The sequence below is a fragment of the Carassius auratus genome, chromosome 27 (assembly GCF_003368295.1).
Source record: "Carassius auratus strain Wakin chromosome 27, ASM336829v1, whole genome shotgun sequence".
Lineage (NCBI taxonomy): Eukaryota > Metazoa > Chordata > Actinopteri > Cypriniformes > Cyprinidae > Carassius > Carassius auratus.
In genome coordinates this window covers 13700957-13716963 of record NC_039269.1, presented here as the reverse complement: position 1 = coordinate 13716963, position 16007 = coordinate 13700957, and the positions used below count along the sequence as shown (strand labels likewise).

Here is a 16007-nt window from a genome sequence, read left to right as displayed (position 1 = left end):
GCAAATCCAGCGTCGACTTGGGCCTTGTTTATAAAACATTCGTCACTCAAAAGAACAGAACACACAAATGCACTCGATACACTCCGTTGCTGCCCCGAAAAAACAAACTGCATCCTCTGTTCGTGTAATTCTGGTTTCTTGGGGAAGCTGAACACAGTAAGCTTTCCCTCACATCCAAACATACTGTTATTTGGAGGCATTCTCGAACAAATCCTATGCAGCGCTGCTGACGATTTTGAATCGCGTTGATGTGCGTGGTCTCGCTCTTCTCTGGTTAATGTGTGTGCGCTGGCGTGCTTTTCCGGGAGAAATGCTCATATAAGGACTTCCGTTCTTAGTCATTTAGTTCCACGATCGAAAAAAAAACAACCGAAACTTGTACCAACCCGGAAGTAAGATTTTCGGCATAGAAATTCTCAGTCATTCTTCTAAATTAGTTTTTAAAACTTTGGCCATATTTAGCATGAGAATCCATCTCTTTAAAACTTTAAAAAAATAAATACCATATGACCTGCTTTTTAATAAAACACTGTATTGCATTTTCAGAGTGTCACAAATGCATCCAAATTTTTCTTAAAATGTAGGCTAAAACTGAAAAGTCTAGTCTGTCTAGTCTAATTATTTATGGCCTTTGACCTTTAATTTTAAAAGACAACAGAAGTATCAAACTCATTCCATGGGAAAATTTAACTATTTAGCAAATTGGTGATTTCATATAAATTTGTACAAAAAAAATCACATGAAAACTGATTATTTAGAAATAACTGATTATTCTAGAAATAATTGAGAAAGCATGAAGGTCCATCCCTAAAATATAACCGTCACTGGGGTATAAACAGATCGTACAAAAAAGTATGAATGTGATCATATGAACTGACCATCAATTTGCCAAAACATAAAGCAGCCACAAATTGCAATGAAATTGTTTTAGAAATACAGGAAATATTCTAATCAAATCAGGATGGAACAGGGCAGCATTGTCATTGAAAAACATATTTGAAAATACACAGCTGCAGATCATCATCATCGGCACAAAATTGAAATGTTTCCTCAAACAGGTCATATGATGCGTTTTTTTTTTTAAACGCTCATTATTTTGTGTATTTGGTGTAACAGAATGTTTACATGCTTTAATGTTCAAAAAACACATATTTTTAAAATACTGTACATTATTGTAGGTCCTCTATGCCCGCCTCTCTCAAACACATTGTTTACTACAAAGTCCCTCCTTCTGATAAGCACAGTGTGTTCTGATTGGCCAATTGACCCAGTGCATTGTGATTGGCCGAACACCGCAAGCACCTGTTGGAAACATAACGCCCCTTTTCATAATTTCAAGCTTTATCTTTAAAAAAATGTAAAGACAGATAATAATGTCCTTAATTTTACCAAGGGGAAGGTGTGTGACAGACACAGTGACAAAGCTCGTATGTGTTTGCAGTATATAAGCCACGGACGGTTAAGTCAGCTGACTTCACTGTGTGACCCTGTCTCTCTCTCTCTCTCTCTCTCTCTCTCTCTCACACACACACACATGCGCACACACACACACACAACGTGCAAAACTCCGCATTTGAACAGTCAATAGCAAATACTACAAAACATATTTACAGTAGCTGATTCAGAAGCACCAGATTGTCATAGCAAAGTCAGAATTACCTTCTCTCCTAGATTTACGAAATGGTCGTCCATAAAATGTGTTGCTGTTCTGTTGTAAGAAATCTTAAAGATTCCTAAATGCCTCTACTTTCAGAAAGCCAAATAAAGTGCTTTTACTATTCACCTAAATACACACAACATCTCCCTGACATGGCTGCTTCAACACTAACTGTGGTTACTGAAACCATGCCTTCTTTCTTTGCGTGTACATTCGGTGGCATTACACAAATATTTCCACGTTGTGATGTAGACATGTGGGGGTGTGTTTGAACAAGCCGTTTTAGAGGGGCGTGACAGAGTCTTAACTTCGATAAAGAATATTTGAATCTTTAGATTTACAGATGTTACAGATCTTATTTATGCACCAAGAGCTTGGAGCTACACTCCAAAGAGAAAGAAAAAATTTAATTCACATTATATGACCCCTTTAAGGTGCTTCCCAATGTGCCTACTTATAAACTATTCTATGCCACTTTAGTTGAAATTGAGTGAGTAAAGTGTTGACACTGAAAATTCCAAAAAGAAAAAGTTCATTTTAAATACATGGATGATACACACACACACACACACAAAGTGGATTGTTGGACTGTCGAGTATATGTACGCAAATAATCTCTCTCTCTCTCTCTCTCTCTCTCTCTCTCTCTCTCTCTCTATATATATATATATATATATATTTATTTATTTATTTTTTTGTTAAACATTAAAGCACATTCTTGACCAGATGAGCGTATGATCATAGAGAGGAAATGCATCGGCCATTGATTATTATGCAAAATACAAAATTATTGTCTGAGCACAGAGAGTAACAAATTTCAATAAACCATGGTTCGTTACAGTACAACCTCAAAAATAATATTTTTTTTTGCAGCGATTCCAAAGAACAACCATAAAACCTTTCAGTGAACACATCATAAAATAATCTTTTTTTTCTTAGTTTTAAGAACACTTTAAAGACTAAAAACTTGTTTTCCATTATAAAAACCCTTTTGTGCAATGGAAAAATCCCATAGGTGAATCTTTATTTTTTTAAGATTGTATGACTGCATGCACAGATTTCTCTGCACGGTTAGGAAACCGTATGATGTGGAGACTCACAATATACCATCACATATCCAGTATTCTATTTCTCAGCACCACGATGAAGAGAAAAACAGAACTATGTCAAAGAGCCCAGATTAGTACGGAATGGCATCATTCAGCAATAATGCAACAAAAACTTGCTAGTATGTCATCCTGAAATCTATGTATGCATTCAGGTGTATTCCTATGAGTTAAAGGTCATATATAAATGCTTGTAAAAAAAGAGGAAATTTAAGATTTAAGATTTTCTCTTCACATTACTATGGGAATACATTAGTATACGTCAATATACGACAACTACATTTAGACCTTCACCTTACACAATCAAACTCGAATTCTAGCACTCAGCCCAACATATTTCCTTTGCTGGATATCAAGAACTTAACTAGCAAAGTAAGCTATTTTTAAATTGCTTTGCTTTGTGAGATGTCCCCAGACTGGTGAACCTTTTACACAGTGCCTTGTGCAGTGCATGTCTAAACAATCCTCCCCCTCTGAGAGCACACAACTGCACAACTGTGTCAGCTTCACTCCCATCACCATACACCATGTGACACCGCCAGGATGACAACAAAAACAAACAAAAACAATTAAAGAAAAGGAAAAGCAGAAATTATGTAAAGAAACAACCACTTTAGAAGAAGCAAAACAATACTGATGTTTTACGAAAATACCCAGGTGAAGTGCCCTAAGTGTTCAGAGTTGGGCTGAATTGGTGTGGTTGTAGCCTAGTTTTGTAAAGTGTGCTATTGAGTCATTCCATTCAGTTTTTCCATTACTGGCTTTTATTCAATTAGCAACTCTCGCCGAGCAACATTCTTCAAACTCAGAGCTGACTGAACACAAATATGGGAGCTGAAAACCAAAGCAGCTGTACGATAGCATTTGGAAATGCCACATCTGTAAGTAACAACAGCACTGTGTATTTCATAATGGGGTCTTTAAGGCTGATCACAATGTACCTCGTCAATGCAATCACTGCTATATTTCAGACCACAGCTTTGATGGCCTGCTTCCAATATAGCAATTCCACATCCTTTACTGTTTGGACAGCATCCAAACACAATCCTCAGAGTCAAAGACTTAGAGTAAATGGAATATCACTCTATTGAACACGCTGATCAGAACTCATTCAGGCTTCTGAAGACCCTGATGGGCTGACGCTGTGAAACCCAATAGGTTTCCACAATCCCGTTCATTAGCTCTGTCACTGATGTAAGCTTTGAGTACCACCGCGGGTAAATGAATGCACTGACCTGCAAAGAGAATACAATTCCAAGGGTGAGCCAATAACCTCATGCACTGTAAGATGCCACCGGGGAAATATTTGCAACTACTTTTCATACAAGGTGATCAATCGCCCACTAATAGCCTTCAGTTTTCTATGAGGTTTATTCACAATTACATTAATAATGGATTTGAACGGAACGAGTCAATAAACGTCTACTATTCACATGAACTCTTTAGTCATTTGAGCTTAATTAAATCAAGAAATATTTTTCTTTTTGTACCACGTACAAATAGATACAACACTACAAGTGCCTTCCCTTGTTGCAAGATAGATAAGAAGCAATTTTATACCAGACACTCCACTGTTATGAGCTTTAAAGTGAAAACAGGATGATAAATGAGCTCTCCAGCCCACACAATTTGTGTGTAGGCCTTAACGTGTCAACCACTGCAAACTCAAGAACATGCTTTGAGTGTGTCAGTCAAGCACGCTGCTTTAAACAAAATAGGTGCTGCATTTTAAAGAGAACAAGCAGTAAACACCCGACCTCGACTCTTCAGATCACAAGTGTCACTGAAAATAAAGCGCTGCTCGAGCTTACCTCCAGATTTGTCCGAGCTGTAAGATGTGAATGACGGACTGCAACAGCCAGATACAGATGGAACAGGACGCTGAGCGTGTCTTACTATTCCGGGCTGCGGTAGCGCTGTTGCTGCTGTTGCTCGTGGTGTTGCTCTTGCTCGCCGTGGACGCCTGTCTTTGAGGCGTAGTCGGGTGGGCTCCAACGTCTCCGTGCGAAGCGGAGCAGCTGAGCAGCTTCCCGTCCATGTGTGAGCAGCTCGCTGCGCCGCCGCCGGAGCTCTCCTCGGTGCTGAAATCATGGACGAACCAGCGGAAACTGAAGACTTGCACGGAGAACGAGCCGAGCACCACAAAAAACAGCGTGAGCCCGAACCACCAGTAGTCGCGGCGGAGGTAATAGTCGACCGAAAGCCAAATATCAGTGCCCACATCCGCGAAATACACCGCCACTGCGGCGAGGATCCACAGACAGTCCCAGATAGTGTATTTCAGCTGCTCCCTGCCGAGGCGTAGACATGTCGAATTTGAGCCACAGCACCGCGACTCCCCGTTGACGAAGTCCGCCTCTCCGGTTCCAGAATCCGGCTGCGATCCCGGGACTAGACCTTGAACCGAACCCGAGTGATCTGAATTCTGCAAAGGCGTAAATGCTACATCGCTTTTCTTCATCTTTAGCACCCCGTCAGATTTCGCGGCCATTGTAGCAGCTTTGTCTTCTCACCGTTTTCACGTCTTCTCCTCGGCTTCTCTATACCAGGCGAAGAGACACTGGGCTGGGCGACCTCCTCTTCCGCCAGCTACAGCGCCGCCTGCTCATAACAAAGCAACACTTCCTTTCGGTAGCGGGTACGAACCATATGCTCTCCCGTGGCTCCTACTTAAAACTATGACATCATTGCTTTGCAACTCTTCTTCAGGAGCACATCGTGGTGTTAAATATCCAGCTATTGCAGCACAGCCTTCCGCTAACTCAACATTCACGCATAAAAATAATGTCTACGGCAAGCGGTGAATTAAAGAGGGGACCGCTCGGTTGCTATGGCATTTGTAAACGTGCAGTTTGAATTCCACCCTGAACTGAACACGCTGTCCACCGGACGCGAGCGGCGCGTCAAAAGTAAATAGGTCCGTTGTTGCGGTTTTTCACGCGATGTACAGATACTGCAGAAACTTTATAATGCTGAAATAAAATAATTTAATTTACAAATATATCTGTGTCAGCTTTATTCGTTACATTTTAATAACTTCTGACTGTTGGAACAAACCCCCCATAGTGAAGTTTCTGATCAAATTTAAATAGCTTTTTCTTTAATTATATATATATATATATATATATATATATATATATATATATATATATATATATATATATATATATATATGTATATGTATATATGCAGTTATTATATAATAAATACATTTTGAATACCAATGGGTTTTTCTTAAAGTTGGATAGATATCTATCCTTACTGTTACTGAAGTCATCGAGCTCACAGCTGATTGGTTTGTGTTAGTAAACGTAAGATGACGTGCAGTTTCCAGATTTCCACTAAAGACAGACTGAAGCCATCGCGGTGCGTGATCGATAACCTGCGTTTGTAACATGTATGTTATATACATATAGCCTTGCAAAACGCTTGCAAAAAGACGGGAATATAGCCTTTTTTGACGTATTTTAATCTAAACAATAATAGTAGACATGTTTTACATAAGCTGAAAAGAATACAATGCTTCCATGTTTGGTCATTTTAATAGAAGTACCATATCATAAGCTTTATTTAACCTTTAATAATCTTAAATTAACCTATAATAAAACCGTTTTCCTTCAAACGCGTCCTCGTCTCGTATAACGGCTAAAGGGTTCAGCACCACGGAAAGCTCCTGCTATCAGTTCATTATTGTGGCTCATTGTGCACTATGCAGAAGGTCTGCCATAAACATCAGACGCGTCGGAGCTCCATATATCACTATAAGGACACTCCAGTGCCATCGGACGTATTGTGCTGGGTGGGCTAACTGGCGTCATTATTGAATTTATTGGCACCCTTGAGCACGGCGCTGTATTGTCGACACGCCCTCTGCTCGCCGGTAACACATAAAGCGAGTCACTCGCTTTGAAAAACAGCCACTATGACACACACACACTGGCACACACACACACACACACACACACACACACACACTGAATGGTGTTAAGATATTGCATTGATTCAAGTCTAACGGGGAGAAAATTAGCATATCACACCAGCTGCTGCTGCCAGGTAAGTATCATATGCATTAATGAGGCACATCGCCCACAAAAATACGTTATAAAAGATAAATCAGCAAGGCTCTGACGTACGCAGCTCTAACACTTTGATAGCCCTGAGCTTATTACGCCTCAGGTTTTACACTTCACATGCTGTTTGGGATTGGGCATTGAAACAGATGGCGTCAAACCGTCAACATTAAGTGGGCTGTCGTGAATTGACTTCAATAATAGACTTGAGAGATGCAACAGAGATGAAATCTCGCTATTTAATTACAGCACGGACGATGCAGCATTTAAGATACCAGGTTCTGTATTTGTGTGTGTGTGTGTATTATACACATAGGCTATACATAAATACACAACGTGGTATCTTAAATGCTGCACCATAAGTTTTTTCTTATATTTATATTTCACACACACACACACACACGCACACATATACGCACGCACACACACACACACACACACACACACACACACACATGAAAAAAAAAGATATTTTTTTTCCTGTAACCATTTACAAAGTCAGCAAGTGTATGATCAGTTTGCCAGGGGTTTACTTGTATTCCATAGCTTTTCAAGCCATAAGTAGCTTTCCATGGTCAAGGACCTCCCTATATAAGCCATCTGACTGACATATTTGTTCTGTTCAGTGTCATCTTCAGTTGTAAAGAGTCTATGAACTTAATATAATTTTGAAAATCCAGTGGTTTTATGATTCTGATAAGAAAGTATTGCCTAGTTGTACACAGAGTGACTTTCTTCCATTAGGGAGATATACATACAGTACATTAAATTTAAATTAAATTAAATTGATGCATTTAGCAGACGCTTTTATCCAAAGTGACTTACAGTGCATTCAGGCTATCAATGTTTACATATCATGTGTTCCTGGGGAATCAAACCCCCAACCTTGCACATGATATCGCAGTGCTATACCAATTGAGCTACAGGAACACAACAGACAAAATAACAAACAGCACAGACACAATACAGGTGAGCAAGTCAAATCTTAATTAGAAGGCTAGACAGAAAACAACAAAGTAAGAGGGAAGGAAAGATATGAACTGGAATATAATTATCACCAGCTCTGGGTTCAGCATAAACACAGCAGGCTCTTCAATGGCTCCGCTACACCTCGAGCTCTGCCTGTATGGCACCTGGACAAGCTTCAGAAAATGATGTCATCTGTCATCATCAGACATGGCAGGGGTAAGCAGCCCGTCGTGACTTATGGGCAATGTTTTGGCAGGTCCATTTCAGGCCCCACGGACACATAGACAGTTATCATATCACCTACACCTCAGGTTTGGGTTTGAGCTGCTGGTTCAAGCTTAGACTGGTCCTTCTTTTCTTCTGAATGAATAACAGAGGCTGTCTGCGTTAGCTATTAAGAAGTGTTTTCTGCTCATTGGAGACCGGCCTCCCTGTGCTACCTCAGTATAATTTCAGCTGTCTTCTCTTATTGATCTGAACAGGCTCTTTGTGAAAAGACTGTACCCAGCCCTTCATGCACTCGCGCCAGCCGTTTAAAGATTCAATCTTAATGACATCAGCAATCAGACAGTCAGACAGCCATCACACAGTTCCAAGCTATTGTTCCAGTCCATAAATTAAATGTGTGTGCATTTAGATTCCAGTCAGCATCCTCCAAAAAAATGGAAGTCTCTGTACAGGATTATTTTATTAATAAGGTGTGCATTTAGCGTTTATTCCTCTTTGAATGTCAGCTGTGTGACATCCAGAGCAAACGTTATCCAGCATCCTAAGCTGTCATTACACAGCACTAAAAAAAAAAATCATGCCTGAGAACTCAGCCGCATGAATGTACTGTGGCACTCGTGCTTCCATACATCAGCATTATCAGACAGACTTCATCCATCCACGCTCGCTCGCTCACTTGCTCTCCCCTTCAGAGCTCTGACGGACACACAAAACCATTATGGCACATATAAACCTCTAGTTCGAGATCTTTTCGGTCATGACACGTATAACAAAAAGAAGAGAGATCATTGCATCAAGCCGAGTGGAAACATAAAAGGCTGTTGCATGTGGTCCTCTGAGGCATGTGATGCTCTGCTGAAAATAACATCACTTGGATCTTATTGTTATTCACCATTCAGCAAAGACGGAAAGGTTAAATGGGTTAAAGGCATTGAATAATTTGCTGTAGGCAAACATGAAAGCCCAGTTGCCATTTTAACAAATATTCCAGGTTAAACTGCAGCCTATAGATTCACAACAGCATTTCACACAGAATAAATGCTGCGTTTCTATCAACGTTCTGTAGACGCTTCAGCTGTGACATGAATGACAGCCTGTAGTTGCTCAGCAACACACCATAATTTCTCAGGTTTTGTGCATGAGCTTCTAGTGAGACAGCTACCCATTGTGACAGACCCTGGAAGAGATTCTTATACAGTGAGTTGTCAAGCAGAAACTGGGCCACTGGCCTCTGCATGCTTCATAGACAGGCGAGTTAAAATACCCCCAGTCACTGTAAAGCACAGGATGACACATTAGGGCTTGTTCAGCCATCCAAATATGCCCTGCCATGAGAATCTTTACACAACTGAGTTAAACAGCTCCACTGTGAACAAAAGAAGCAGCACTTCTGATACAAATCAAACGGCCAATCATTGAGGTGTACCGGTATCAAAGGATTAATGACTCCACATTTAGAACATGCAAAGGATTTAAAGGGACGGTTCAGATATAAAGTTTTCTATTATGTGCTTTTATACACTTGCTGTTCAAATGTTTGGAATTGGTAAGAGTGTTGACCAAACATTTCTCACTAATTTGCTTGTTTATTTGATCAAAAGTTAGTAAAACGGTAATATTGTTACGATTAATAATTGTCACCCCATCCCGTATATGGGACACCTACGTTTACTTCACTATATTACAATTAAATCCAATCTAATCTTGACAAACTATATATCATTGGAAAGGTCTAAGACTCCCAAATATATATTTTACCAATGTTTTTTGATAAAAAGTATTTAGCAAAAGTAATAGATTCATTTATGACAAGAGTGCACCCTCAAAAATCTACATTATAACAGGAGTTCTGACCTTTGTTAAAAAAAGACTTCTTCATTGCATTTTCTCTAACACATTTTAGAAATCATCAGAAAATATAAATCAACTGAAAATTTAAAATCTCAAAATTAATCCTTTAAAACCCATTTTAAAATCAGATATTGCATTGCCATGGTACATCAATATCATGTTACAAAATGTTTTCATTCATGAATTATAAAAATTTAAGTTTGGGATTGTGCACTATAAAGTCTATGTTCAAAAATGTGACAGTTAAGGGGTTAATAAATAAATAAATAAATAGTGTTTATATGTAATATATTAGAAACATAAAATATTCCTGATGTAAATATTATAACATATAAAAATATTCTAATTTAATGTATTTTTAAGATGCAATTTATTTCTGTGATGACAAAGCTGAAATTTTAGCAGCCATTATTCAGTGTTCAGTGACATTCTAACATGCTGATTTGCTGCACAAGAAATATTTCTTCTTATTATCAATGTTGAAAATAATTGTACTGCCTTACATTTTGTGCATTATGTAGTTTTATGGCATTTTTATAGTATAATGCATTTTGTTTCAGGATTTTTAACACACAAAAAACAAACAAACAAAAAAAAACAGCATTTATTTGAAAAAAAAAAAAACTTGTTTAACATTATGTCTTAACAGTCATCTTTGATTCATTTAATGCATCTTTGCTAAATGAAAGTAGACATTTCTTAAATAAAAATAAATAATAAAAATAAATAGATAAAAATAAATAAATAAAAATATGTAATGCTTTATATTATGGAACAATAGTTGATTATTAGCATGCAATATTAACATATTATAGCATGCTGACTGTTCATTAATACTAAAGCACATATTAATGTATTATTCTGACCATATTCTAGGTCTCTTAACCCTACTCCATAACAAAACATAACTACTACAACAACTGCCTTACTTACTATAAATACACAACAATTATGAGGTTATTGAGGGAAAACTCTGAGTTAATTGTGAATGTAGAAAAATAAAACAATCTTAATGACCCCCAAATTTTGAATGCTATAGTGTATGTTTATACGTTATAAAACTATAAAGCTATGAACTACTAATGATCATACTTTATTTTATAAATGTTTCAATCATATCATTATCCTCTGCTGAATGCATAAATCTATGCTTGAACCACTAAGATGGTGATGCATTTCATTAGACAGTTGTGCTATCTGATGCTTTTTGTCCCTGATCCCTCTGTTCAAATAGTTCCTCCACAAACACTGAATTAAAGTAAATGCAGCATAGAAAATATTTAAAAATAAATGACCCTTGGACATTTTGCTTTTTGCCTTTTAAATGAGATTAAATTAAACTAGTATGCAGTACAAATACTGAAATACTGCTCGCTTTTAACCAGAAGTGCATACACAATATATGCAATGTTCAAATGCAAATGGTATGAGAGGAGAAGGTAAGAGAACAGCAGAGGTCTAGAAATATGAATAGAGAAGGCAAGTGTACAGTGATAATGGGCTATAAATTGCAGATGACCATCATGGTGGAAATAACTGTGTGCTATTGCCAGTTCAAGAAAAGAGCAGAAATTAGTAAAAGTCAGGATTTATACAGTCAAAATAATAAGCTAAACATTCTTCATTACAAATTACACCCACAAATTTACTAGAATATCATTGTGACTATTGTAAAACGAAAGTAGTCTAAATGAGAACCAGGGCTTTTTTTAAGCATCAAAATTACAAGAAGGCATCTAGGCATCAAGGCATCAAGAATGTATCTTAATTGAGGCCCATATTATACTTACTTAAATTTTTTTACCTGAAGTCACATCAGTACAACATCTGAAGCCTACTGGCAGACATTCCGATTGAAAATGTTCTTGACCACGTTCTTTATATGTCCAAAAAACTGCTGCTAAATTCATATTCCTACACATTATGCCTCTGCTCAGCTCACTGCATTCTGCTGCCAGAATATATTCAAGACACTGTTTCCATCTTATAATGCAGCTAACATTCTGAATCTTTACTGTCCACAAGCCATTATCAAACCCTATAGCCTGTGACCATTCTTAATGGGACTTTGTGGACCAACTTCAATATTTGGCTCATCTAATTATGCAATTTGTATCTATCACTGTCGCTGCCATGTTTTGTGATTATACTGGTACTTCGTTGTTAATAGAACAGGATTAGTTTTATTGCTAGGCTCGTGTCCTTTCCTACTGAACTAATTGCCACAGATATAAATGTATGCAAACGTGTAGATAAATGTAAGCACTAAGACATATTTGGCTTTGGAAATACGGCATCACCAAAAGTGTCAATGTAAACGTAAATAAATCACACTTTTTACTTGCGTTTCTAATAATAATTATGATATGTCAACACGTAATGCCAGCATATGGTACATCCATATGACAACAGTTTATAGAAATAAGGGTGATAATGTGAACAAGAAAAGGACAATAAAGAATTCTCCTGGTTCGTTTGCCACATGCAAATGCTACTATTTAATTTTCACAATAATTTGTCTGTTTGTCTAATTAAAATATACAACCTGTTTAATATTTTTGAATTATATATAATTATATATAATTATATTTGAATTATATTTGAATCAACTTACAGATGAGGACAGTGAAAGCAATCAAAAACAACAATCACATTTTTCACAGAATCTTTTATTCTTTAAAATCCCCAATAAACGCTGTCTGTAAGTGTTTAGAAGCTTCTGTCACCGCTCTACTACATTCCTTGCCTGAAAAAGCTTCCAGATCACTGATAATCTTTGGTTTTCACATTGCCACAGGTTTCTTTACATTCAACCAGATATTTTTTAATGAGATATTTTGCCTCTTTTGCAGCAGACAACCTGCTGATCCATGGGTCCAAAAAGTTACAGTTTGGTCACATCATTACATAAAACATTCTTCCAGAGCTCCACAGGTCCACCCAAATTAATTTTAGCTAGTTCTTGACGGCTTTTTGTTCTTCTTGATCAAGAGTGGTATTCATTGAGATGTCTCAACATGAAGGCCGTACTTGTCTAGTGTTCTTCTTACACACTGCATTGAAATGGTTTTCATCCCTTTGTCATGTCATCTTGCAAGTCTTTGGTTTTAAACTGAAGGTTTTCTCAGTTTCTCTGATTAAACATTTTATGATATTGTGGTTTTTCTTCAACAGCCTCAAAGGTTTTCTGTTACAACACACTTTAAGCTAAGAAATAAGACTTTTAATGTCTTTGAAATCTTCATAAAGCTTTAGATTTTCCAAAGTAATGCAGTTATTTATTCTCTATAGCTTCTCTATAGCTTTTGCAAGATCTCTGTTGACTTTGCCATTTTTGCTACTCAACTTCAGCACATGCATGAACTAACTGTGTGTATGTGTAACAGCTCAGCTTCTGTTTTTAATAGAGTTTCTAAAGACTTAATTTTGCTTTGAGACTGTTTTATTCCGTGCAAATAAGTGACTTAAAAACAGCAATGATGAATAGGGGTTAAATATTTATGACATAACGAAAATATATTAGATTATATATTGACATTATCAATTGTAATATGCCAGTGAACTGTTATAGATGCAATTTTTAATTTATCCTGGATCTTCAGAAATATATATATACTGTACTGTATATGCATGCACACATATCATATATAGTACAGTGGCCATAAATGAATAGTGTTTACGTTTCAAATATCAAACCAAATGGTTTTTATTTGAAAAACACAAATATAGTACAAGATCACTTTTCAAACAAAATATATAATTTGTATGTGTGTGTATGTACGTATGTATGTATGTATATATTAAAGGCATGCATATAAGTATTATTAAGGACACTGTAAACAAAATGGAAACTGACTTGATATCTTCTGAATATCACATAAATATCAACTGATTAGTGAAAAGTAAAAGTAAATGATCATGTGATATGATGTAAGTGTCCAGCCACTGTATACTAATAAATGCATGTATTTGTGTTGAAAGCCTGTTATGCTGGAGTACTTACTGCTGGCAGTGTGGTCCATAGTCCTGTGACCCACGGTCAGAGCACCGGAGGAAATATGTCAAACTACAACTGGGCACAGGGGACCGCACAATTCATTAGCTCAGCCCTAATTGCCATGGCATTTCAAAATGAAACATCGTCATCTGTTGCTAAAAACAGACCGCGAGGAGAAGAAGCCACATGATTGAAACAAAATTGTCTTGTACAGCATGTGTGCAAATGACATTTGTTAGGGAGCCATTTAAGACACTATATTTAAACCTTGTCATGGGTGAACAGCCGCTGTAATGGGAATCATAATTTGCCTCAAACTCAGTGACTTAATTTGGTGGAAAATGATTTGTCATTATGCCGCATAACATCAGGCATCTGCGATAATCAAAGAAATTTTCACATCATCATGTTTTAGGTCCATATTCTCACACAGCTGTGTTTGTAAGGCAATTAAAAAGAGTCCCCCAGCAGTAACTCATCCCAACTCAATCTGAGATCGGCAGGTTACGAGGTCCTAGTGTTTGCAGTGCTTACACCAGAGTTACCAGGCAAGGTAACCAACCCTTAGACCTCCGGGTGTAAAAATTGGGTACCCACCGCTCCTTTGACTAATGGAGTGGTTTGAGCACATGTATATTTGGAGAAATGGCTTTGCGTGCCAAGCTCGCCTGCAGCGACAGTGAGACAGACAGAGCGAGGGAAAGGGACAGACATGCCTGGATGGTCAGAGCCCGGGGGAAATTGTGCAAGGTTCATGTGGGGGCAACAGGAGGAGGCAGCATGGCCTTGATGCAGTCCCTGTAGCTCTTGATACCTGGAGAGAAGAATGGATCAGTTGAAACTAAACTAGCTTTTATTACTTGGTAATCCAAGATCCATGTGCACTCTTGCTAGTGTATGTCACAATTTTTTAAGATTAATAATTATAAAGACTAATTTGATAAAACTGATACTCTCAGGCTTCACACAGTAATATAATAAAATAATGTTAAAATATTTTTACAATTTTTTATCCTTTTTAAAAATTTACCTGGATTACCTGCCCCAGTCTTCAGCATCACATAAAGCATTAGGAATCATTTTAATATGCTGGTTTGGTGCTCAAGAAACATTTGTTATCATTATAAAAAAAAAAAACATGATCCTTTTTTATTTTTTTATTTTTATTTTTGTGGATTCTTTGATGAATACAAAGATAAAAAAAGAAGAAATAGAAATACATCCTTGCTAAACAAAAAAAAAATTAACTTAAAAAAATGTTCTAACCTTAAAACTTTTGAACGTTAGTTTACAAACTATCACATTAAGTTGAATCTACAAATAATAAATGCTTTTTTCAGAATGAACTTCTGATCCACTTTTTAAATTAGTGCATTTTTCATAGATAAAAGTCAGTTTCTTCAAATTCAGTAGCAGAAAATCATAAATATTAACAATAAACATGTAACAAAAAGTTTAAAACTGAGTTTCTAAGATTTTTATCTTCATTTTAAACAAAAATGGTTTCTTGACAACTCATCTTCTGTAAATGTTTTGATTGAAACGTATTTCTTTAAAATAAATGGCACTTGTTTTGATATTTTGTTATAATCCAAATACATATAAATGTTTAAATTGTGGCTTAACTATCTAAATAATTCTTAGGAGAGGCTGTGTTTTTAGTCCATTTAAGATCAACAGGTCAGTGGGAATTGCCATGTAAGTTACACTGTCAAGGTCCAGAAAAGTATGAAAAGTATCGTCAGAATAGTCCACCTGCCATCAGTGGTTCAACCGTGATGATATGAAGCATCAAGAATATTTTTTGAAAGCGAATAAAACAAAAATAATGAATTTATTCAACAATTCATTTTCTCTGTTTCTCCCCACATTACCATAGTGCTGTGTACACTCTTCTGCCGCACCACAAGGATACGTTTTCTACATGTATTTACAGAATGATTTGAAAGAAAACACAGCATCCTTGTGGCATGGCTGACACAGAAGAGTGTCCCCAGCCTGCACTACGGTGATTGAATGAAGTCAATATGTTCAAAGTATGTTAAATAAAGTCGTTATTTTTGTTTTTTTCTCGTACAAATAGTATTCTAGGTGCTTCATAATGTTATGGTTGAACCACTGATGGCTATG

The 16007-nt window shown here is 37.0% G+C and overlaps 1 protein-coding gene across 1 annotated transcript in view; it reads right to left on the bottom strand.

The window, feature by feature from the left end:
* The window catches only part of xkr4 (XK related 4), a 55327-nt gene extending 49774 nt beyond the window's left edge, over positions 1-5553 (bottom strand). Inside the window, exon 1 of the mRNA XM_026205984.1 lies at positions 4574-5553. Within this exon, the coding sequence (XP_026061769.1) occupies positions 4574-5253 (680 nt within the window). The 5' untranslated portion in view covers positions 5254-5553. The remainder of the gene's footprint in view (positions 1-4573) is intronic.
* Between the last annotated feature and the right edge of the window lie 10454 nt (positions 5554-16007).